The 24,151-nt window shown below is 42.5% G+C and overlaps 1 protein-coding gene across 2 annotated transcripts in view; it reads right to left on the reverse strand.

Moving 5' to 3' along the window:
• Positions 1-12,052: 12,052 nt before the first annotated feature.
• The window catches only part of LOC140191359 (BMP and activin membrane-bound inhibitor homolog), a 91,517-nt gene continuing 79,418 nt past the window's right edge, over positions 12,053-24,151 (reverse strand). For both annotated transcript variants that reach the window (XM_072248693.1, XM_072248695.1), the window contains exon 3: positions 12,053-13,204. In XM_072248693.1, the coding sequence (XP_072104794.1) occupies positions 12,786-13,204 (419 nt within the window). In that variant the 3' untranslated portion in view covers positions 12,053-12,785. The remainder of the gene's footprint in view (positions 13,205-24,151) is intronic.

The following is a 24,151-nucleotide window of genomic DNA, read 5'->3' on the forward strand; positions in this document are numbered from 1 at the left end:
ATTGCTGTTAGTCCAGTACTTTGCACTCCCTCTACAATACTAGCCATGCAAAATTACTATAATGTTGCAGCTTAATTCAAATTCAGCCTGCAAGTTGTTGGTTCCCAAATACAATTTGTCACTCAGCATGTTGGATTTTATACGCTCTGTTACAAGAATCTGCAAACAGTGCATGTCATTTTGCAGGTGTTTCATTAGTAGTAAAAAAAATGATAAGGGAGATTTTCAGTTTAAATGAAGACAATTATCCATAATTTTACAGTAAACCATGCATGGATTAGTAATTAAAATAACCAACATTCCAACCAGATAGCAATCCACTTTCCACCACTCCCTGCTGGTTTTGTAATTGAGTTCCAAAATGTCCTTCATGGATGAACAAAGCAACACACCTCTCCTCCCTGATAAAATCTTACAGCCAAGGAGAACTCACTTCAATTCATCTTTGCGTTTGCATATTTATCAGACCTTTACTGGTATTTTTAAGAGCACTTTCTGTGATTCTCTGTATCTGTTCTCAGAGACACTTGGTCAGTTTCCTTCTTCATCATTGTTTCAAAGGCACCTAGTTGAGACAGATCAAATTCTGAATATTGATCTGACAACCCCAATGATCTTTGTTATAACATCACCTCCACCCTCAGCAGGGAAATATTCAATCCTGAAAGCGTGCAATCTCTGATTGCAGTTCTGTCTTAACTCTTTGTTAAAAAAAAAGTTTCAACTTTGCAATAACCAAATGACCTAGCACATTTCTGCCCTTTCCCCTTAATGTATTTTATGTAGAAACATAGAAGCATAGAAAACCTACAGCACAATACAGGCCCTTCAGCACACAAAGCTATGCCGAACATATACTCACTTTAGAAATTACCTAGGTTTACCCATAGCCCTCTGTTTTTCTAAGCTCCATGTACCTATCCAGGAGTCTCTTAAAAGACCCTATTGTATCCGCCTCCACCACTGTCGCCAGCAGTCCGTTCCATGCACTCACCACTCTCTGCATAAAGAACTTAACCCTGACATCTCCTCTATACCTACTTCTAAGCACCTTAAAACTGTGCACTCTCGTTCTAGCCATTTCAGTCCTGGGAAAAAGCCTCTGCTTATCCACACAATCAATGCCTCTCATCTTCTTACACACCTGTATCAGGTCACCTCTCATTTTGGAGTGGGATGCCACACAAGCATGGTTTTGTACAGAGGTTGATGAGATAATGGAATACTTTAACACAAGTAACTCTTGAGATAGATAATATTACTTAAAAGAAATTAGAGACTTTTTGGTCATTTTCAGACTTCAGCCATCAGAGTTAAGACCAGTATTTATTATGTTTGTTACCCTTCAAACAATATAGTAGGCCTTCTAGTTATGGCCCTGTTGGTAGTAATCTTTTCTCTATTGGGATGCTATGAATTTAAGTCCCATTTCAGTTCAATAATCCAGTTTGACAGTGCAAATCAATTTTTCAAAGATACATGCTTTTGGATGTGATGCTGATTCTGCTCTCTTAATAGATTCCATTATATTCCAAGGAAGAGCTCGGAAACGATCTCTGGCACAGGCCAATAGAAATTCCCCAGTTAACAACATGAATAAACAAAGTCCTGAAGAAGGATTTCAGCCCAATATATTGAGTATTTACTCTTTTCCATAGATGCTTCCTGACCTGCTGAGCTCTTTCAGCATTTTGTGTGTGTTACCAATAAACAGATTATCTCATTATTACTGGACCACCTTTTGTGGGAGATTGTACAGCAGGCTCACTCTTTCTCTACATTTCTTCAATCAAAAACTTCAATGGCTTTGCAGTAGCCTAAAGTTGTACATAGAAAGTGCAAGAAACTCAAAAAAACTAAATATTCTTCACATTTACATTAAAATAAATAGAAATTGCTGGAAACTCTCAATAGGTAGCATCTGTGAAGAAGGAAACAAAATAATGCTTCAGTCAAATATCCTTTATCAGAATTGGGAACAAGAGAAAACAAGTTTGTTTTGAATAGCAGAGAGGGTGGTTGGTGAGGTATGGAAATGCAAAGGGATGGACGTCACTGATACTGTGAGACCAACTTTGCATGGTGATGAACTGTAGATAAAGTCAGCTGATTGATAGGTAAATGAGGTTATCAGGAGCAAAGGAACATAGGAACATAAATCTTATGAAATGAGAGCGAGACAGAGTAAGCACAAAAAAAGGAATGTAAAAGCTGCAAAATGCAAAGCTGTAGGAAAAGCACAGCAGGAGGAATAGCAAAGCAGTATTCTAAATGAATGACCAACAGCTGAATCAGCAGTCCTGATACAGAGAAAGCAAGTTACCTGTACAATTCAATATTGAGTCCAAAAGACTGCAACATGCTGAGAAGGCAGAGGAATTGATGTTCCTCAAGCTTATTATAAAAGTGCAGATGCTACTGACAGATAGGTCAGAGTGAGAATGGGATGGAGATTCAAAGTGGCAGGCAATAGGAAACTCAGGAATGCCTCTTGACTGACTGTAAGTGCTCCACAAAACAGTCACCCAAAAAAGTGTTTCACTTATTCAGTTTAGAGGAGATCACATTGTGAGTGCCAAGTGCAGTGTACAAGATTGTGAGATGAATGACTGCTTCACCTCAAGGGACTGTTTTGCATTTTGGATGATGGGAGGGGAGGAGGTAAAAGGATAAGTGGTGCATGGGAAAGAGCCATGTGGTGTATTTGGTGAAGGCGGAAAAGCAGACTACGGAGCCACAATAGGAACAGACACTTTGTAATACTGAAGGTAATGGGAAAGATGTGTGTGGTGATAAGATCTCAAAGAAAGTGACAGAAATTGATCCATTCAAAGCAGAGACACCAGGGGAGAAACTGAGAACCATGAGGAGATCTATCTTAGCTTGGTCCAAGAAGTTAAGGAATGAAAGGAGAACTATGACAAAAAGCAAGCTAAGGTTCAATAAGAAGGAAGGCCCCTCAGAGACATGTGTTATCAGAGCAAATGCAATGGAGACTAAGGTAAGAACAGAAGAAATTTCTTATTCAAATGTATGATCCTACAATTTCCCACATTAAACTCAATATATCAACTTTTTGCCACTCACTCAACCTATATACTGTATATCCTATTGTAGAATTCTAATGTCCTCCAAACTCATTTCATGGACACCTTACACTCTGCCTCCTCTAGGTAATAGTGTAAATAGTAAATAATTGAGGCCAGAAAACTGAGCTTTGGGGCAGTCCACTCGTTACAGGTGTATGCTTCTAGCCAGAAAAAGAACTGTTCATTCAGACTCTTTTGTATATGATAACCAATCTTCAATCCCAATACATTTTTTCAATATCACAGGCTCTCATTTACTGCACCAGCCCTTTTTGTGGCAACTTTTAGGTGGTGCTTTCTGTAAGTCCACAATTATAGTCTTCCTCTATTTGTTTTGCTTGGTACAATCATAAAGAATTCAAGCAAATTTGTCAAACAGCATTTACTTTTCATATATCATGTTGACTTGATTTGATTGCATTAAGCTTCTCTGAACAACTAGCTTTTTTTTCCTGGATTATGGACCCTAGCATCTTGCTTTCTGCTGTGTATTTAATGTTTCAGTAATATTTACGTAATATTGTAAATACTGTATATTGTTTGATTAATCATTCTTTGTTTAAATAATTCAATAGAGGTTATGCTGTATATAAAGGTATGTGAATGGTGTACATCATCATGCCACCACATCACAATTGCGTACCTCGCTTAAAGTAAAAATGAAGTAGACATGCATTGGTTGACTCTTAAATGCCCTCTGAAATGACTTAGCAAGCCATTCAGTTGGATCCAGCTGCTAAAAAAGTGTTTCTCACCATAAACACTCACAAAGGGTTTTATCGCTATAATAGACTTATTTTTGGAGTAGCATCTGCACCTGCACTCCGGCAGAAAGCCATGGACCAGGTGCTGCAAGGCTGCCCAGGACTCAGTGTTACCTGAATGACATCATTGTTTCATTGTTACTGGTAAGGATGACAAGGAACACCTCTGAAATCTTAAAACAGAGTTAAAAAGATTACAAGATTATGGGCTCAGGGTACGACACAACAAGTGTGATTTTTTTGAACCAAGCATCACTTCCTGTGCTCACACCATTTATGCACAAACATTACACAAGTGTGCTGAGAAAATTGAAGCAGTGGTGGATGCCCCAGGGTCAAAGGACATGTCACAGTTGTGATTCTTTTAGGATTTGTCAATTATTATAACAGGATCCTGCCAAACCTGGCTAGTGTGTTCTGCCCCTTGAACTCATTATTACAGATTGGGGAAAAATGGCAATGGACAAAGCACTGTGAGGTGCTTTCCAAAAGATAAAGGAAATGATGACATCAGACGCTGTACTCACACATTATGATCCACGTTGTCCAGTGAAGCTTGCTTGTGATGCCTCCCATAATGGCACAGGTGCAGTCATGTCACATGGTATGAGTGTTTCTGTTTATCATTAGTCTTGTTAGCTTCTTCAATACCTCATCCCTTGTGATAGGAATTGTGATAAGATACTTGATGTTAAGTAAAATTGTCTATTTGTTATTTGGGGGGCGGTTGGCAGTGTCCTCTAATGTAAAGATAGTTGCAAAATGTTGTTTTAAATAATCTGCCATAATTTTCCCATCCCTTCATTAATTTTGCCATCTTTTCCCATCATTAGTTCACCATTTTCAGCCTCCAAGTGCCCCTCACTTTCCATAACCTTCCTCGGCTTTATTATCTATTGAAGCACTTCCTGTTTGTTTTGATATTGCTTGTTCATGTTCTCTCAAACCGTTTTCTCACTCATTATTTACTTAGTCTTTCACTGCTGGTTCCTGAAAAATTCCCTGTCATCTGATCATGAGATTTTCACTTTGTATGTTCTAGTGTTTGACTATCTTCTTAGTCTGAAGGTCAGTAGAAGAACAATGGCAGTTACTTAAGGAAATAGGAGATCGGAAGGAACTGGAATGGTTGGAAGTATAGTTGAGGTAGCTTTGAGAGTCTGTGATTTTGTAATGGATGTTTGTCGATAACTTAGCCCTTTGAATATTCACAGAAAGTGAGGAGTCAGAGTTGGACATATGAAAGTAACATCATGGTGGAAGTTAGCAGCAGAAGTAATTAAATTTTTGAGTTCCATAGGATTGCAGCAAGCAGCAACAATATGGCCATTGATTCTCTAAGAAAAAAGGTGAGTGAGGTGTTTATACAGGGCAGAAACAATGACTATTCTAAAGTAATACATATAAAATGCTGGAGGAACTCAGCAATGAATAAACAATCAACATTTCAGACCAAAAACTTTCTTCAGTACTGGAAAGGAAGGGCGAAAACACCAGAATAAAAAAGGCGTGGGGAGGAGAAGGAAGAGTGCTGGGAGGTGATAGGTGAAACCAGGTAGGTAGGGAAGGTAAAGGAATCTGATAGGAGAGAAGAGTGGACCAAAGAAGAAAGGGAAAGAGGAGTGGACCGAATGGTAGGTGGGAAGAAGTAAGGGGCCTAAGTGGGGAATAGAAGAGGGGAGGGGGAGAGAATTTTATTTTTACTGGAAGGAGAAATCAGTATCCATGACATCAGTTTGGAAACTACCCAGATGGAATATAAGATGTTGCTCCTCCACACTGAGAATGGCCTCCTCATGGTAGAAGAGTAGGCCATGGACCAACATGTTAGAAAAGGAATGGGAATCAGAAGACTATTCTATATATCCTACAAAAATACTGCCATTAATTGTGCCAAAGCTAATTCCCACAGTTCCTCATATGGATGTGAGTGATGTTGAAGAAGAAGTTGTCCAGTGAGAGAATAGGTTCAGCTGAGTGATTAAGTGTACCAGTGGAAGGGAGCTAAATTGGTCTGTATTCGAGGAAGGAGTGAAGGATGTGGGAGAGAGATAGAAACAAAGAAACATAGAAAACCTACAGCACAATATACGCCTTTCGGCCTACAATGCATTACCGAACATGTCCTTACTTTAGAAATTACCTAGGGTTACCCATAGCCCTCTATTTTTCTCAGCTCCATGTACCTTTCCAGGAGTCTCTTAAAAGACCCTATCATATCGACCTCCACCACAGTCACCGGCAGCCCATTCCACGCTCTCACCACTCTCTGCATAAAGAACTTACTCCTGACATCTCCTCTGTACCTACTTCCAAGCACCTTAAAACTGTGCACTCTCGTGTTAGCCATTTCAGCCCTGGGAAAAAGCCTCTGACTATCCACACGATTAATGCCTCTCATCACCTTATACATCTCTATCAGGTCACCTCTCATCCTCCGTCGCTCCAAGAAGAGAAGGCCAAGTTCACTCAACCTATTCTCATAAGGCATGCTCCCCAATCCAGGCAATATCCTTGTAAATCTCCTCTGCACCCTTTCTGTGGTTTCTACATCCTTCCTGTAGTGAGGCGACCAGATCTGAGCACAGTATTCCAAGTGGGGTCTGACCAGGGTCATATATAGCTGCAACATTTCCTCTCGGCTCATAAACTCAATCCCACGGTTGATGAAGGCCAATACACCGTATGCCTTCTTAACCACAGAGTCAACCTGCGCAGCAGCTTTGAGTGTCCTGTGGACTCGGACCTCAAGATCCCTCTGATCCTCCACACTGCCAAGAGTCGTACCATTAATACTATATTCTGCCATCGTATTTGACCTACCAAAATGAACCACTTCACACTTGTCTGGGTTGAACTCCATCTGTCACTTCTCAGCCCAGTTTTGCATCCTATCAATGTCCTGCTGTAAACTCTGACAGCCCTCCACACTATCCACAACACCCCCACCTTTGTGTCATCAGCAAATTTACTAACCCATCCCTCCACTTCTTCATCCAGGTCATTTATAAAAATCACGAAGAGAAGGGGTCCCGGAACAGATCCCTGAGGCACACCACTGGTCAGCAATCTCCATGCAGAATATGACCCATCTACAACTTCGCTCTACCTTCTGTGGGCAAGCCAGTTCTGAATTCATAAAGCAATGTCCCCTTGGATCCCATGCCTACTTACTTTCTCAATAAGACTTGCATTGGGTACCTTAACAAATGCCTTGCTGAAATCCATATACACTACATCTACTACTCTACCTTCATCAATGTGTTGAGTCACATCCTCAAAAAATTCAATCAAGCTCGTAAGGCACGACCTGCCTTTGACAAAGCCATACTGACTATTCCTAATCATATTATACCTCTCCAAATGTTCATAAATCCTGCCTCTCAGGATCTTTTCCATCAACTTACCAACCACTGAAGTAAGACTCACCGGTCTATAATGTCCTGGGCTATCTCTACTCCCTTCCTTGAATAAGGGAACAACGTCCACAAACCTCCAAACTGCTGGAACCTCTCCCATCCCCGTTGATGATGCAAAGATCATCTCGCCAGTGGTCCAGCAATCTCGTCCCTCACCTCTCACAGTAGCCTGGGGTACATCTTGTCCAGTTCAAGTCGCTTTTTATTGTCATTTTGACCATAAACTGCTGGCACAGTACAGAGTAAAAACGAAACAACGTTCCTCCAGGACCATGGAGCTACATGAAACAACACAAAACTACACTGGACTAAGTGAGACAACACAAGGCTACACTAGACTATGTAAGACAACACAAAAACTACACTAGACTACAGACCTACACAGGACTACATAAAGTGCACAAAGTGCAGGGCAGTACAATAAATAATAAACAAGACAATAGGCACAGTAGAGGACAACTTACAATATAATAATAAATGATGTAGATGTCAGTCTAGTCTCTGGGTATTAAGGAGTCTGATAGCTTGGGGAAGAAACTATTGCACAGTCTGGTTGTGAGAGCCCAAATGCTTCATTACCTTTTTCCAGATGGCAGGAGGGAGAAGAGTTTGTATGAAGGGTACGTGGGGTCCTTCACAATGCTGTTGGCTTTACGGGTGCAGCGTGTAGTGTAAATGTCTGTAATGACGGGAAGAGAGACCCCGATGATCTTCTCAGCTGACCTCACTGTCCGCTGCAGGGTCTTGTGATCCGGGATGGTGCAATTTCCGAACCAGGCAGTGACGTAGCTGCTCAGGATGCTCTCAATACAACCTCTGTAGAATGTGGTGAGAATGGAGGGTGGGAGATGGACTTTTCTCAGACTTTGCAGAAGTAGAGATGCTGCTGGGCTTTCTTGGCTATGGAGCTGGTGTTGAGGGACCAGGTGAGATTCTCCGCCAGGTGACCTATCCAACTTTATGCTTTCCAAAAGCTCCAGTACATCCTTTTTCTTAATATCTATATGCTCAAGCTTTTCAGTCCACTCGAAGTCATCCCTACAATCACCAGGATCCTATTCTGTAGTGAATACTGAAGCAAAGTATTCATTAAGTACCTCTGCTATCTCTTCCAGTTCCATACACATTTTTCCACTGTCATACCTGATTGGTCCTATTTTCTAATGTCTTATCCTCTTGCTCTTCACGTACTTGTAGAATGCCTTGGGTTTTTCCTTAATCCTGTCCACCAAGGCCTTCTCATGGCCCCTTCTGATTCTCCTAAGCTCCTTCCTGCTAGCCTTATAATCTTCTAGATCTCTATCATTACCTAGTTTTTTGAACCTTTCGAAAACTTTTCTTTTCTTCTTGACTAGATTTACAACAGCCTTTGTACACCACAGTTCCTGTAACCTATCATCCTTTCCCTGTCTCATTGGGACATACCTGTGCAAATCTCCAATGCAAATATCCCCTGAACATTTGCCACATTTCTGCTGTACATTTCCCTGAGAACATTGTTCCCAGATGGAATGGGACTCCACAATAAAGATAATGTGATTGAAATCCCAGGAGTTGGAAACTGTCAAAGTGACAGAGGGATTGAGAAGCGTCATGGATGTAAACGAGAAGGGACTGGACCAGGGAAGAAAGGATGGAGTCAAAGTAGGAAGGAATAAGCTTGGTGAGTCCAGACCAGGACATATCAATGCGTTTGGGCAAGTTGTAGGAGCAGGCTAATCAGGTCTGGAAATTAAAAGGCTGGAGGCTGTAGAAGGAAGATCTCCCAAAGAAACCAGGTCTGTGACACTCTGGGATAATTTGGCTTCATGTTTAGTGGTGGACAGTGCTTCTAAAAAGTGCAAGTTGTCTTTCTGAATATGGTGCAATGGTCAAGATACATTAACTGAAATCTTGAATCTTGTGTTTTGATCCTGTCCAGAATCCTGTTGTGATTTAGGAAGGAACTTAATGATCTTGTACTGCCTTTGTCCCTCTTGTCCAGAATGAAGATTGTGAATTTGGAGTATTTGAATGTAATGATTTATGGAAAAAGAATAATGTTATTGGACTAGATAGTCCTGATGAAAGAACCACCCACTGGTTCAGTAATTTCAGTATACTCTATGCAATACCTCAGATGATTCATTACTTTTGAGTATTAGCGGTCTTCTTGCGGGTTGGGATTTAGCTTGACGTGAATTTATGGACATAACCTCAAGGTAGAAATGCAATGAGAATATTTGGACTCAGCAACAGCATATACATAGGTTGTGTGAGTGGGTGAAAACTTGGCAGATGGAGTTTATTGTAGAAAAATTGTGTGTGGTCATACACTTCAGTAACAGGAGTCCAAAGGCAGACTAAGTGAAGGAAGATTGCGGATGAGCAAAGCAAGAGGGACTGAGGCGTTCTTGTGCATGTATAAGCAGGTAAATACAGCAAGTAGTCAGGATGGCTAATGATATAATAGCCTTTATTTCAAGAAGGTTGGAGTTTAGAAAGAGAGATATATGTTACAATTGTAAAAGAGTACTGGTGAAACCACATCTAGAGAATTGCACAAGTTTCAGTCCCTTTTTTAAGAAGTATACCAATATTACAGAAAATCACTAGACTGACACCTGGAATGAAAGGGTAGTCCTATTGTGGGTGGCTAAAGAAATTACATCAATGTTGTCTAGAGCTTAGAAGAATGAGGGTCACATTATTGAAGTATAAAAATATCCTGAGAAGGCAGGACAGGTATATGTCAACAGGTTTCCACCAGCGGGAAACCTTGAATCAGAGGACACTCTAACAAGATAAGGCTGCAGAGGAACTTCTTCCTACAAGTGTGAAGTTGTGGAAATTCCTACCCTGAGGAATGTGGAGGTTAAATCATCAAGGAATTTAAAGAGGATACATTTTTGAAAAATCATGGAATTTAGGGCTGTGGGGAACTGGCACAGAAAAGATGAGGCCTTGGGGCAGAACAAATGTGATTTTATTGTTTGGAAAAATAAGCTTGAGGGACCTGTTCATGCTCTAATTTTCTTAATTTCTTATGTTCAAAATACCACTAATATCAGCAATTTTTACACACATTGCAAAATTTCACTCAGCTGCTTACGTCAGCTCACCTTTCCTGTTCCGGTTTGTACAGCTGCGTCACGGCAGCAGCCATGTTTGGCGGACAGTGTTCATATCGTAAAGTTTACCAAGATCTGTTTCAAATCCTGTAGGTAGCTTACTAAGTTTTTATTGGAAAAAATATTGATTCACGATGTCGAATTCAAAAGAACTGCAAATTTGTTTAAAGTTGAATGGCTTAACAAAATAGTAGAAACTGTTACACCGAAAGCTCATGAGGTCATGAACGTTCAGCTACGAGAAATATTTATGTGTGATTTGGAAACTGGAGTTATCTATTTGTATTGTCGTGATGCGAAAGTTGCTGGAGAAATTGCTAGTGGAAATAAGTGGGATGATATTTGGAAACTTGACCTTTTGAAGCATCATTTGGCAAGTAAATCGCATTTTGACGGTGTACAAAAGCTCAGGCAACAGAACCCGTCATTACCCGTTACAGGAGTGCTCCGCATGTTACGGTTGAGTGCAGATGAGCGAGAGCAAAAACGATCAAACCCAGAGGAGATCAAAGTTGAGGTACAAGAATGGTCAGCTTTTGATTTCTCCGCAATTGCAGATTGTGACTTCACACTTGGCGATGAACAAGTTAATGCCTTATGTCTGAAATATCATGATTTTCTAGCTGAAGATATTGTAATAGTTAGATAGTTTAATGATTTCAAATTTTCCATGCAAGAAAAAATTAAATCCAAACTGATTTCAAACTTTGCTCAAATGATGGCATTTATACTTCAAAATGAACAGTTTTGCAACCTTGCACAGTTGACAGACATTGGGGGAAGCTTTCTTGCGTCTAGTGCAGACTGTGAGCAAAGTTTTAGCCTAATGAATCAACTCAAAAACAAGCTGAGAAACCTAGGTGAATGTCATTTCAATATGTTAATGAGAATCAAAAGCTATCAATTGGATCGAAGTTCTATTAGCCTAGATAGAGTTTACAAAGAATGGGTAAATGCCAAAGACAGGAGGGAGAAAAAATAACTGAGTGACTTAAATATTATTTGTTATTTTGTTGTAATTCTGTGCAGTTTTATGCCAAATACTTTGTAAACCTACATAAACTGTGCCATGTGTGCATTCAGTGCGCACATACTTTTGTCACAGGAAAAAAATTTGCACAATATTTTTGCGCACACTGACTACTAAAAATTAGAGGGAACATTGCTCTTAGGTAGGTACATGAAGCTTAGAAAAATAGAGGGCTACGCGGTAGGGAAATTCTAGGCAGTTTCTAGAGTATGTTACACAGTTGCCATGATATTGTGGGCTGAAGGGCCTGTAATGTGCTGTAGATTTCTACGTTTCTATGTAATACCACTATCTGAAGTTTCACACAATTGAGTGTGTTTAATGCCCCTTTTTTTTGACCAGGACAATTTCAGGCCTAGCAGTTTTTCAATTCAGGGATTGCATCTTGAATAAACCTCAAATTAAAAGGTGAAAGGGTATCATGGATATAATTTCACTGGTAGATTGAAGAACTGTATGAGGGAAAAAAACAGACATTGATATCCTAGTGGGCATGAGCGAATCGCACAAATTCACACTTAACTTGTCATTAAGCTGGAAATCTTGCATATCAGGGCCCAGAAACATTTCCCATGAATCAGGACACAGATGCACAGGTGTTGTAAAGATTAATGGTTAAAATTAGAACTCAGGCAAACAGTTTAAGAAGAGCATAGAGAGCTTTATTCTGTATCAGCTCTATAATCATTATTTTCCAAACAGTTGGATGATATAAAATTATTTAGACAGACCTCCACCTGTTTTATCCTGACACTTCCTATGCCTACATGCAATCTTACAATTATATTTCATCCTGTTGGTTGATATCGTCCTTTGATGGCATTGCCATATCAGTCCGTTCTGTTCTCCAGAGCATCGTTGCTATGAGGCATAGTTCTTCAGTGCTTCATGACAATTAAATTCCAGAAGTGAGGTGAAGGTTACCACACAGGCAGAAAACATCAAATGGCATCAGATAAAAGTACCAAAATAGCACTATTTGTAGTGTATTATCAAATTTGTAATTACATTTTACGCTACAATACAATTATCATTCAGCATGTGTTTATCTGTAATTAAGCCCAACATGCACATCCCTCAGTATAGAAATATTAGTTCAGCAGGGTCTCATTGGAGCCTATATCAAAGAAAAGCATTGCATTCTACACCCCACCAAGGGTTCACACAAATTAAACACTGCCAAGTAATACCGTGCCAGGTACCAAAAGCAACAGAAATTGGCACCAAAACAAGTCATAAACTACAAACAGTGTTGGCAGTTATTTCATTATTAATTATTACTACACTTTAATTAAAATAAGATGCCAATTTTTAACTAGCATGGCTAATTGGGATTTACCACAGAAATTAATGGTAAGTAGGAATGCCCATAATCACACCATTGTTGGTTTCTTGTGCCCACTGTATACATCCCAAGGAAAAAGGGAGCCAAGCTTCTCAGTGTAAGGATCGAAATGCTGTTGCTGATTATGCACCATACAGCAGTTTTCATGGTCTCTGGCAATTGTTGCTGTGGGCTCAAAGTCCAAGTTGCCCACCAGGGTTTTTTCTGAGGGAGGCTCCTGGAAGCTGTAGTGTAGCCGTGAGATCATCTGCTCGTGTTGCCGCTGCAGCCGCTCATTCTCGTTGCGCAGCATGCGGAGGGCGAGCACCACTAACAGCACCAGGATGAATGCACCCGCAATGCACACGGCTATGACTGCTGCCCTAAACCAGATCTCCTTGGTATTGGCTTTCTGCTGGTAGGCCAGGTTAATGTTCCCTGAGTTCAGCTGCTTCTTGGCTCCTCGATCTGAAATCAGATAAAGATTCATTGTTAGCCACAGACTATAACATGAGTTTACTGCTTTCCAAGGATTTAGGTGATGGAATTAACTGTCACAGAGATTATATTTCATATCATTAGTAAAAGGCTTCTAAATGTACTACATTACTGCGAAAAATGCAAATTTTCTTGGCATTTATACCCTGTGCATGCATGCCTATGACATCAGTAAGATTGGAGCTCTACAATCTGTTGTATCTCTCAAAAAGCATTTAGACTAAATTTTGATACCTTATATATCAGGGCATATTTGTTTGTATTGTAATCTGAGCATGTGAAAGACCATGGTTGAGAAAATAAAACTGGCTGATTTGCATGCCATGTAGTTCAAAAAATTCCCAAGGTTTTCGCGTTTCTAAATCATACCAGTCCTATATGATTTTCCTTTGTGTGGAGACTTCTGTGGTTTAATTTCACTTCTGTGAACCACTTCTGTGGTTTGATTTTGAGTATGTACTCAAAATTGAAGCACATATTATTAATTATAATACCATTAAGTCCATTGCTAATTCTCCACATCTAATCAAGGCTGGAATCTACTTTCTCCAACTGGCATCAGTCCACTGGCATAAGAGACCAATTATATAGAAACATAGAAACATAGAAAATAGGTGCAGGAGTAGGCCATTCGGCCCTTCGAGCCTGCACCGCCATTTATTATGATCATGGCTGATCATCCAACTCAGAACCCCGCCCCAGCCTTCCCTCCATACCCCCTGATCCTCGTAGCCACAAGGGCCATATCTAACTCTCTCTTAAATATAGCCAATGAACTGGCCTCAACTGCTTCCTGTGGCAGAGAATTCCACAGATTCACCACTCTCTGTGTGAAGAAGTTTTTCCTAATCTCAGTCCTAAAAGGCTTTGCCTTTATCCTCAAACTGTGACCCCTCGTTCTGGACTTCCCCAACATCGGGAACAATCTTCCTGCATCTAGCCTGTCCAATCCCTTTAGGATTTTATACGTTTCAATCAGATCCCCCGTCAATCTTCTAAATTCCAACGAGTACAAGCCCAGTTCATCCAGTCTTTCTTCATATGAAAGTCCTGCCATCCCAGGAATCAATCTGGTGAACCTTCTTTGTACTCCCTCTATGACAAAGATGTCTTTCCTCAGATTAGGGGACCAAAACTGCACACAATACTCCAGGTGTGGTCTCACCAAGGCCTTGTACAACTGCAGTAGTACCTCCCTGCTCCTGTACTCGAATCCTCTCGCTATAAATGCCAGCATACCATTCGCCTTTTTCACCGCCTGCTGTACCTGCATGCCCACTTTCAATGACTGGTGTATAATAACACCCAGGTCTCGTTGTACCTCCCCTTTTCCTAATCGGCCACCATTCACATAATAATCTGCTTTCCTGTTTTTGCCACCAAAGTGGATAACTTCACATTTATCCACATTAAATTGCATCTGCCATGAATTTGCCCACTCACCTCACCTATCCAAGTCACCCTGCATCCTCTTAGCATCCTCCTCACAGCTAACACTGCCACCCAGCTTCGTGTCATCCGCAAACTTGGAGATGCTGCATTTAATTCCCTCATCCAAGTCATTAATATATACTGTAAACAACTGGGGTCCCAGCACTGAGCCTTGCGGTACTCCACTAGTCACCGCCTGCCATTCTGAAAAGGTCCCGTTTATTCCCACTCTTTGCTTCCTGTCTGCTAACCAATTCTCCACCCACACCAATACCGTGTGCTTTAAGTTTGCACACTAATCTCCTGTGTGGGACCTTGTCAAAAGCCTTTTGAAAATCCAAATATACCACATCCACTGGTTCTCCCCTATCCACTCTACTAGTTACATCCTCAAAAAATTCTATGAGATTCGTCAGACATGATTTTCCTTTCACAAATCCATGCTGACTTTGTCCGACCATTTCACCGCTTTCCAAATGTGCTGTTATCACATCCTTGATAACTGACTCCAGCAGTTTCCCCACCACCGACGTTAGGCTAACCGGTCTATAATTCCCCGGTTTCTCTCTCCCTCCTTTTTTAAAAAGTGGAGTTACATTAGCCACCCTCCAATCCTCAGGAACTAGTCCAGAATCTAAAGAGTTTTGAAAAATTATCACTAATGCATCCACTATTTCTTGGGCTACTTCCTTAAGCACTCTAGGATGCAGACCATCTGGCCCTGGGGATTTATCTGCCTTCAATCCCTTCAATTTACCTAACACCACTTCCCTACTAACATGTATTTCGCTCAGTTCCTCCATCTCACTGGACCCTCTGTCCCCTACTATTTCTGGAAGATTATTTATGTCCTCCTTAGTGAAGACAGAACCAAAGTAATTATTCAATTGGTCTGCCATGTCCTTGCTCCCCATAATCAATTCACCTGTTTCTGTCTGCAGGGGACCTACATTTGTCTTTACCAGTCTTTTCCTTTTAACATATCTATAAAAGCTTTTACAGTCCGTTTTTATGTTCCCTGCCAGTTTTCTCTCATAATCTTTTTTCCCCTTCCTAATTAAGCCCTTTGTCCTCCTCTGCTGAACTCTGAATTTCTCCCAGACCTCAGGTGAGCCACTTTCTCTGGCTAATTTGTATGCTTCTTCCCTTGGAGTGTAAAGGTTGTGAGAACCTCCTTGGGTCTCAAAGGCCAAAATAATAAGTGGTCTGTGAAGAACAATGCATGCTCATGACTCATATTCTTGTGTCAGCATGACACAACATTCCATAAACACAAGAGATCCTGAAGATCAAGCAACACACATCAAAGTTGCTGGTGAACGCAGCAGGCCAGGCAGCATCTCTAGGAAGAGGTACAGTCGACGTTTCAGGCCGAGACCCTAGTCCTGACGAAGGGTCTTGGCCTGAAACGTCGACTGTACCTCTTCCTAGAGATGCTGCCTGGCCTGCTGCGTTCACCAGCAACTTTGATGTGTGTTGAACACCTATATTGATACATCAGTCCAGAAGGGTGGCATTTCAGGGATGCCAGGCTGTCTGGAGCACATCGGTGTGGTGACACAGCTCATCAGGGAGGCCAGAGAGAACAAGGGCAACCTGTCAGTGTTGTGGCTCGACCTGGCAAATGCACATGGCTCCATTCCGCACAAGCTGGTGCAGCTCACACTGACCAAATATCACATCCCCAGCAGAATCAGAGACCTTATCGCTGATTATTACAGCAACTTCAGAATGAGGGTCTCTTCAGGAACAATTACATCAACCTGGCACGAGGTGGAGGTCGGCATCATCACAGGGTGCACTACCTCAGTGACACTGTTCTCCCTAGCCATGAACATGCTCACTAAGTCTGCTGAACCAGAGTGCAGAGGGCCCAGAATGAAGTCTGCTCAACGGCAACCACCTATCAGGGCATTCATGGATGACCTCACAGTCACCACAGAATCAGTCCCAGGCTGCCAGAGGATTCTGCAAGGGCTCGAAAAGCTGGTGGAGTGGGCCCGGATGCGTTTCAAACCTGCCAAATCAAGGTCGATGGTGCTGAGGAAAGGGAAGGTGGAGAACAAGTTCCGGTTCAGCATCGCAGGCACAGCCATCCCAACTATCACAGAAAAGCCAGTCAAGAGCTTAGGTAAAGTTTTTGACAGCTCTTTAAGGGACACAACATCCATTCAGGCAACCTGCACCGAGTTGGATGGCTGGCTGAAATCTGTGGACAAGTCTGGCCTACCTGGGAAGTTTAAAGCCTGGGTGTATCAGCATGGCATTCTTCCCAGAATCCTGTGGCCCCTCTTCGTCTATGCAGTTACGATCTCGACAGTCGAAACCTTAGAGAGGAGGGTTAGCAACCACCTCAGGAGATGGCTGGGGCTGCCAAAGAGCCTGAGCAGCATTGCACTCTATGGACACCACAACAAACTGCAACTGCCCTTCAAATCCTTGGAGGAAGAATTCAAGGTAACAAGAGCCAGAGAAGTGCTACAGTATAGGGACTCAAGTGACCCGAAGGTGGCTAGAGCAGGGATCCAAGTAAGTACTGGCAGGAAGTGGAGGGCAGAGGAAGCTGTTCAGAAGGCAGAGGCGAGGCTGCGTCACAGGAGGCTGGTGGGAGTGGTCACATGAGGCGGAGCTGGGCTAGGGTCCTCTCCAACTCCCCAAATGGACACCAGAGGGAAGGAAAGGCGTCATCTAGTTCAGGAGGAGGTGAGGGCAGTAGTGGAGGAGATGAGAGCCTGCAAGGCAGTGGGAATGAAACAACAGGGAGCTTGGACAAGATGGGAGAATGCGATTAAGAGGAAAGTGACTTGGGCTGATCTTTGGAAAGCCCAACCACACCGCATCCAATTTCTCATCCAGGCAGTGTACGATGTGCTTCCAAGCCCATCAAACCTGCACACATGGGGCAAGGCAGAGTCATCTGCGTGCCCACTGTGCTCCAAGCGAGGAACCCTGGAGCACATCCTCAGCGGCTGTGCAAGGACACTTGGTGAGGGACGGTACAGGTGGAGGCATGATCAGGTCCTGAAGACCATCGCTGAAACCGTCAGTGCAGGAGTTGAGTGGGTGAAGCGGTCCCGACCCTCCAAGCAGACCATTGCCTTTGTCAGAGCCGGGGAGCAGCCAATATCCGCCAAAAGAACATCTGTAGGCATTCTGACCTCTGCAAGGGACTGGCAGCTGTTGGTGGACCTCGAAGGGCAGCTGAAGTTCCCCAACCATATCGCAGCCACCATCCTGCGACCAGACATTGTCCTAGTGTCTGAGTCTACTAAGCAAGTGGTGCTGCTGGAGCTGACAGTCCCATGGGAAGATAGCTTGGAGGAGGCCTTTGAAAGGAAGCTCTCCAAGTACGCAGGACTAGTCAGCAACTGTCAGCAGGCCGGATGGAGAGCGAGGTGTCTCCCAGTGGAGGTTGGCTGTAGGGGATTCGTAGACCGTTCTTTAGTTAGAGCCTTCAGCATTTTGGGCATCGAGGGAGAGAGGAAGAAGGGAGCCATCCGCAGTACCACCGATGCGGCAGAGAGGGCCTCAAGATGACTGTGGCTCAAAAGAGGGGAGCCATGGAATCATAAGTAGCTAGCCATCTGGACACAAGCTGGGGTCTGATCAGCCCCGGCTGGGTCACCTGGAGGAGGATGTATGATGTTGAAAGATTCGAAACACCCAATGATTCCAGGAACATCACTGAAGATGTGTCCAGAAGCATCAATAGATGTATGTACACAGCTTGAATTTCCAGCATCTGCAGAATTCCTGTTGTTTGCGTTTTTAAAAAGATCCTGAAGATGCTGGAAATCTGGAATGCTAGAGACGTCGACTGTTTATTCCCTATCATGGATGCTGCTTGACTTGTTGAGTTCCTCCAGAATTTTCTGTGTGTAACACACATTGTTATGTAAAATGGTTAATGTGTTGATTCCTTCAGATTTAACTTGAACTCCTAGGTGGCATTACTTAAAGCAACAGTTAACACAATGCACAACTCTTGACATGTATTCTCTTACGCTACAATTTAAGAAACTATTGTAAAATTCCTGATACATATTTTGCATGCCAAACGTGAATCATAAACTCATGTCATAACATTTATTACTTAATGGAGTAAGACACAGCTAATTTCCCTAATACTAGTGGTTTCTAATCTGTCTCTGAAAGGAGAATAGGTATTTACCATACACATGCACACATTAATTTTATGTACTATTTGTAAACAAGTGTTTTCCCACCAATTCACCGAGCGATGTTCCTACACAGTAGTACCATGTACTAAATACAGCTACTTGGAGGACAGGAATACCAAGCAGTCAGAGTAGAACAACTTGTACTTGATCAGCATCCCTTAACTCCTTCTCCACTCCACAAGCTTCCCCTGCCCGACAAAGCGCTAATGTTCACTTCTTACCACTGACACTCAACTCAGTAACTCAAGCCAATATAAGAATAGCCATACACATGAGTAGGCAGCAATATTCTTTGTTGATAAACTAACCCATTATTAATCTTTCCGATCTAATCTCTCTATTCCCACTCTCTTTATTTTATATTTCTTCCTATCTGTTTCTCTTTGTCTCTTAAAAGTTCCAATTATCAACTTGGATTCCCTGATATCTGGAGATTTTGCTGTAATCAAGAGAGCTTTGGTAACCTAGCTAGCAGTATTTATTTCAGTGCTCCTCAGTTAAAAATGACGTTCACTAATGCAAAACCCAGAATGGCGTAATTTGTGAGGGACAGGAGCACAGATAATAAAAGCACAGATACCACTGAGGCCTTCTCGTGTGTAAAAACGCTAAATCAGTGGCCTTGTCCTGTTTCTCAATCACACCTTGAGAAGGTTTAAACATCCTTTGGAGGTGGTAATGGGTGTGCGTGCCTTACAGAGTTTCTCTCTTGTCCCCACAAAAAGAAGCCTTTCATGTCAGTAACGTGCCATATGAAACAATGGCTGATATTACTTCATACATTGTACCACATGACTATTTGTACTGTATTGCAATAATGTTTAGAGTGCTGTGTTCTAGAGTGTGTCTGCCTCTGTGAAGAAGTTGCCTGCTTCTGTGATAAAGGGTACACAGCAGAGATAATGAAAAATACCTTTGTTCATTCAAATAACCAGCTATCCTCTAGCATATCAATGAGTGAATAAGGTTATAGGGGGTCACTAATTAAAACAAATTTAGTTTTGATTTCTGGCCTGATAAATTGGCTAATCTTTCCTTTGAAACCACAAAGGAGAAATTACAATTGGGCTTGCTAAAGGAAGCTACATCTAGTGAAGGTTTCAGCCAAATGTTCTGCTCCTGATCTCCTGGAAAGTATGTTGGATCTGGTCAGAGTTTGCTGCGATTTCTTCCACATCCTCCAGTACACTTATTGGCCAGCATGAATTGCCTAGGTTCACAAAAAATGATTGCCTCTTTGGGCAGTGAACCAGGCACCAAATAGCTGCCAACATTTAGTGATACAAATCGCAACGAGAATCCCACCCTCACAAGAGAAAATAAAGAAAAGAAAATCAAGATGGTTGCAAACTGTGAGACAGAGCTTGAGGAAACAGAGTGATGTTCCTGAAACAGTGGAAAATGACTGGAGAACACACAAAAATGTTGGAGGAACTCAGCAGACCTGGCAGCATCTATGGAAAAAATTACAGTCGTCGACTGCAGTTTTTTTCCCATAGATGCTGCCCAGCCTGCTGAATAAACACAAAATACTCTGCAGATGCTGGGGTCAAAGCAACACTCACAACACGCTGGAGGAACACAGCAGGTCGGACAGCATCCGTGGAAATGATCAGTCAACGTTTTGGGCCGGAACCCTTCTTCAGGACTGCTAACTTGCTGAGCTCCTCCAGCAACTTGCATGTTTTGTTCAGCAATTCAGGAACAGCTTCTTTCCCTCTGCCATCCGATTCCTAAATGGACATTGAAGCTTTGGGCACTCTTTTTAATATACAGTATTTCTGTTTTTGCACATTTTTAAAAATCTATTCAATACACGTAATTGATTTACTTGTTTATTTATTATTGTTTTATTTTATTTATTATTATTATTATTTTTGTTCTCTGCTAGATTATGTATTACATTGAACTGCTGCTGCTAAGTTAACAAATTTCACGTCACATGCTGGTGATAATAAAGTAACACACATCAAAGTTGCTGGTGAGCGCAGCAGGCCAGGCAGCATCTCTAGGAAGAGGTGCAGTCGACGTTTCAGGCCAAGACCCTTCGTCAGGATTAACTGAAGGAAGAGTGAGTAAGGGATTTGAAAGTGGGAGGGGGAGGGGGAGATCCAAAATGATAGGAGAAGACAGGATGGGGAGGGATGGAGCCAAGAGCTGGACAGGTGATTGGCAAAAGGGGATACGAGAGGATCATGGGACAGGAGGTCCGGGAAGAAAGACAAAGGGGGGGGGGGAGACCCAGAGGATGGGCAAGGGGTATAATCAGAGGGACAGAGGGAGAAAAAGGAGAGTGAGAGAAAGAATGTGTGTACAAAAATAAATAACAGATGGGGTACGAGGGGGAGGTGGGGCCTTAGCGGAAGTTAGAGAAGTCGATGTTCATGCCATCAGGTTGAAGGCTACCCAGACGGAATATAAGGTGGTGTTCCTCCAACCTGAGTGTGGCTTCATCTTTACAGTAGAGGAGGCCGTGGATAGACATGTCAGAATGGGAATGGGATGTGGAATTAAAATGTGTGGCCACTGGGAGATCCTGCTTTCTCTGGCGGACAGAGCGTAGGTGTTCAGCAAAGCGGTCTCCCAGTCTGCGTCGGGTCTCGCCAATATATAGAAGGCCACATCGAGAGCACCGGACGCAGTATATCACCCCAGCCGACTCACAGGTGAAGTGTCGCCTCACCTGGAAGGACTGTTTGGGACCCTGAATGGTGGTAAGGGAGGAAGTGTAAGGGCATGTGTAGCACTTGTTCCGCTTACACGGATAAATGCCAGGAGGGAGATCAGTGGGGAGGGATGGAGGGGATGAATGGACAAGGGAGTTGCGTAGGGAGCAATCCCTGCGGAAAGCAGAGAGAAGGGGAGAGGGAAAGATGTGCTTAGTGGTGAGATCCCGTTGGAGGTGGCGGAAGTTACGGAGAATAATATGTTGGACCCGGAGGCTGGTGGGGTGGTAGGTGAGGACCAGGGGAACCCTATTCCTAGTGGGGTGGCGGGAGGATGGAGTGAGAGCAGATGTATGTGAAATGGGGGAGATGCGCTTGAGAGCAGAATTGATAGTGGAGGAAGGGAAGCCCCTTTCTTTAAAAAAGGAGGACATCTCCCTCATCCTAGAATGAAAAGCCTCATCCTGAGAGCAGATGCGGCGGAGACGGAGGAATTGAGAGAAGGGGATGGCGTTTTTGCAAGAGACAGGGTGAGAAGAGGTATAGTCCAGATAGCTGTGAGAGTCAGTAGACTTATAGTAGACATCAGTGGATAAGCTGTCTCCAGAGACAGAGACAGAAAGATCTAGAAAGGGGAGGGAGGTGTCGGAAATGGACCAGGTAAACTTGAGGGCAGGGTGAAAGTTGGAGGCAATGTTAATAAAGTCAACGAGCTCAGCATGCGTGCAGGAAGCAGCGCCAATGCAGTCGTCGGTGTAGCGAAGGAAAAGTGGGGGACAGATACCAGAATAGGCATGGAACATAGATTGTTCCACAAAGCCAACAAAAAGGCAGGCATAGCTAGAACCCATACGGGTGCCCATAGCTACATCTTTAGTTTGGAGGAAGTGGGAGGAGCCAAAGGAGAAATTATTAAGAGTAAGGACTAATTCCGCTAGACGGAGCAGAGTGGTGGTAGAGGGGAACTGAGCAGGTCTGGAATCCAAAAAGAAGCGGGGAGCTTTGAGACCTTCCTGATGGGGGATGGAAGTATATAGGGACTGGACATCCATGGTGAAAATAAAGCAGTGGGGGCCAGGGAACTTAAAATCATCAAAAAGTTTAAGAGCGTGAGAAGTGTCACGAACATAGGTAGGAAGGGATTGAACAAGGGGGGATAAAACCGTGTCGAACACGAACATAGGTAGAAAAGGATAATAAACCTGATTCTGATTCTGATTTCCGGCACCTACAGATTTTCTCTTATTTGTGAAATGACTGAACACGCTGATTTGCTGTTCTGTTTTTCTCCATAACAAGAGCATTGAGGTAATTGTGGACAGTTCTACATTTGTAATTGCAAAGCAGGATTTCAGAATGTTCATCGGACTGACTTTATTCCTATATGTGTACGCGTATGCACACTCTGCTGATTCTGGTTAATTATCAAGGCAATCCAGAACCTTGTGTAGGCTACCCAGACACCATTCACCACACTCATGTACACTCAGTAGCCACTATATTGTGTACCCCCTGAGCCTAATAAAGTGGCCACTGAGCGTACATTCGTGATCTACTGCTGCTGTAGCCCATCCACTTCAAGGTTCGACATGCTGTGTTCAGATATGTTTTCCTGCACTCCACTGTTGTAACGTGTGGTTACTTGTACTACAGTTGCCTTCCTGTCAGCTTGAACCAGTCAGACTATTCTTCACTGACCCATCTCAGTAACAAGGCATTTTTGCCCACAGAATTGCCGCTCACTAGATGCTTTATGTTTTTCGTACCATTCTCTGTAAAAATTCCAGAGACTGTTGCGCATGAAAATCCTGGGACATCAACAGTGTCTGAGGTACTCAAACCACCCCATCTGGTACCAATAATCAGTCCACAGTCAAAGTCACTTAGCTCTGATTTTTCCCCATTCTGTTGTTCGGTCCAAACAATGACTGAACCTCTTGACCATGTCTGCATGATTTTACGTATTGAGTTGCTGCCACATGATTGGCTGATTAGATATTGGCATTAATAAGCAGGAGTACAGGTGTGCCTAATAAAGTGGCTACTGGAATCTTTATCTACAAACTTGACTTCACACACACTGAGTTCACAGCTGGTCAGCTACAACAATAGTCTTTTAGTCATAGCTTGACTTGCCAGTACTAACAAGGTTTGAACTAGGAAGCGGCTATCAGAAATAATTTTTTTGAGTTTCAAAGTAAAGATGACCTTTATGTTGTTTTACTTTTCTTTTCATCTCAATTTATCTTAGGTGCCCTTACGAGATGGTTGGCAATTCCAAATGAAAGGGTGCAAGCTACATTTATAATGAGGTTCTCTTTAGGATATGGATAAATTAGGAAAGGCTTTTCGGTGCTGATAAAGGATTTTTAAAGAGGAGGAGGATCATGGTAAAATCATTAAAATATTATAAATTGCTCACCATGGTCAATATATCATTGATTTTGAACTGAGACCATTTAAGTTGATGTTTAACAGTTGAGTTGCTGCTATTCATTTTTCTAAACAAATTCCAGTTTCAAAGATTTATATTTGCAAAATTGTGTGCTTCTTCAGAAACAGAAAGCTTACAACTCAAAATAAAAATGACAGGGTATTTGTGTTCAATATCAACTATCTTACTTAAATTACTTGTAAAC

This window comes from Mobula birostris, chromosome X, assembly GCF_030028105.1.
Source record: "Mobula birostris isolate sMobBir1 chromosome X, sMobBir1.hap1, whole genome shotgun sequence".
NCBI classification, from domain to species: Eukaryota; Metazoa; Chordata; class Chondrichthyes; order Myliobatiformes; family Myliobatidae; genus Mobula; species Mobula birostris.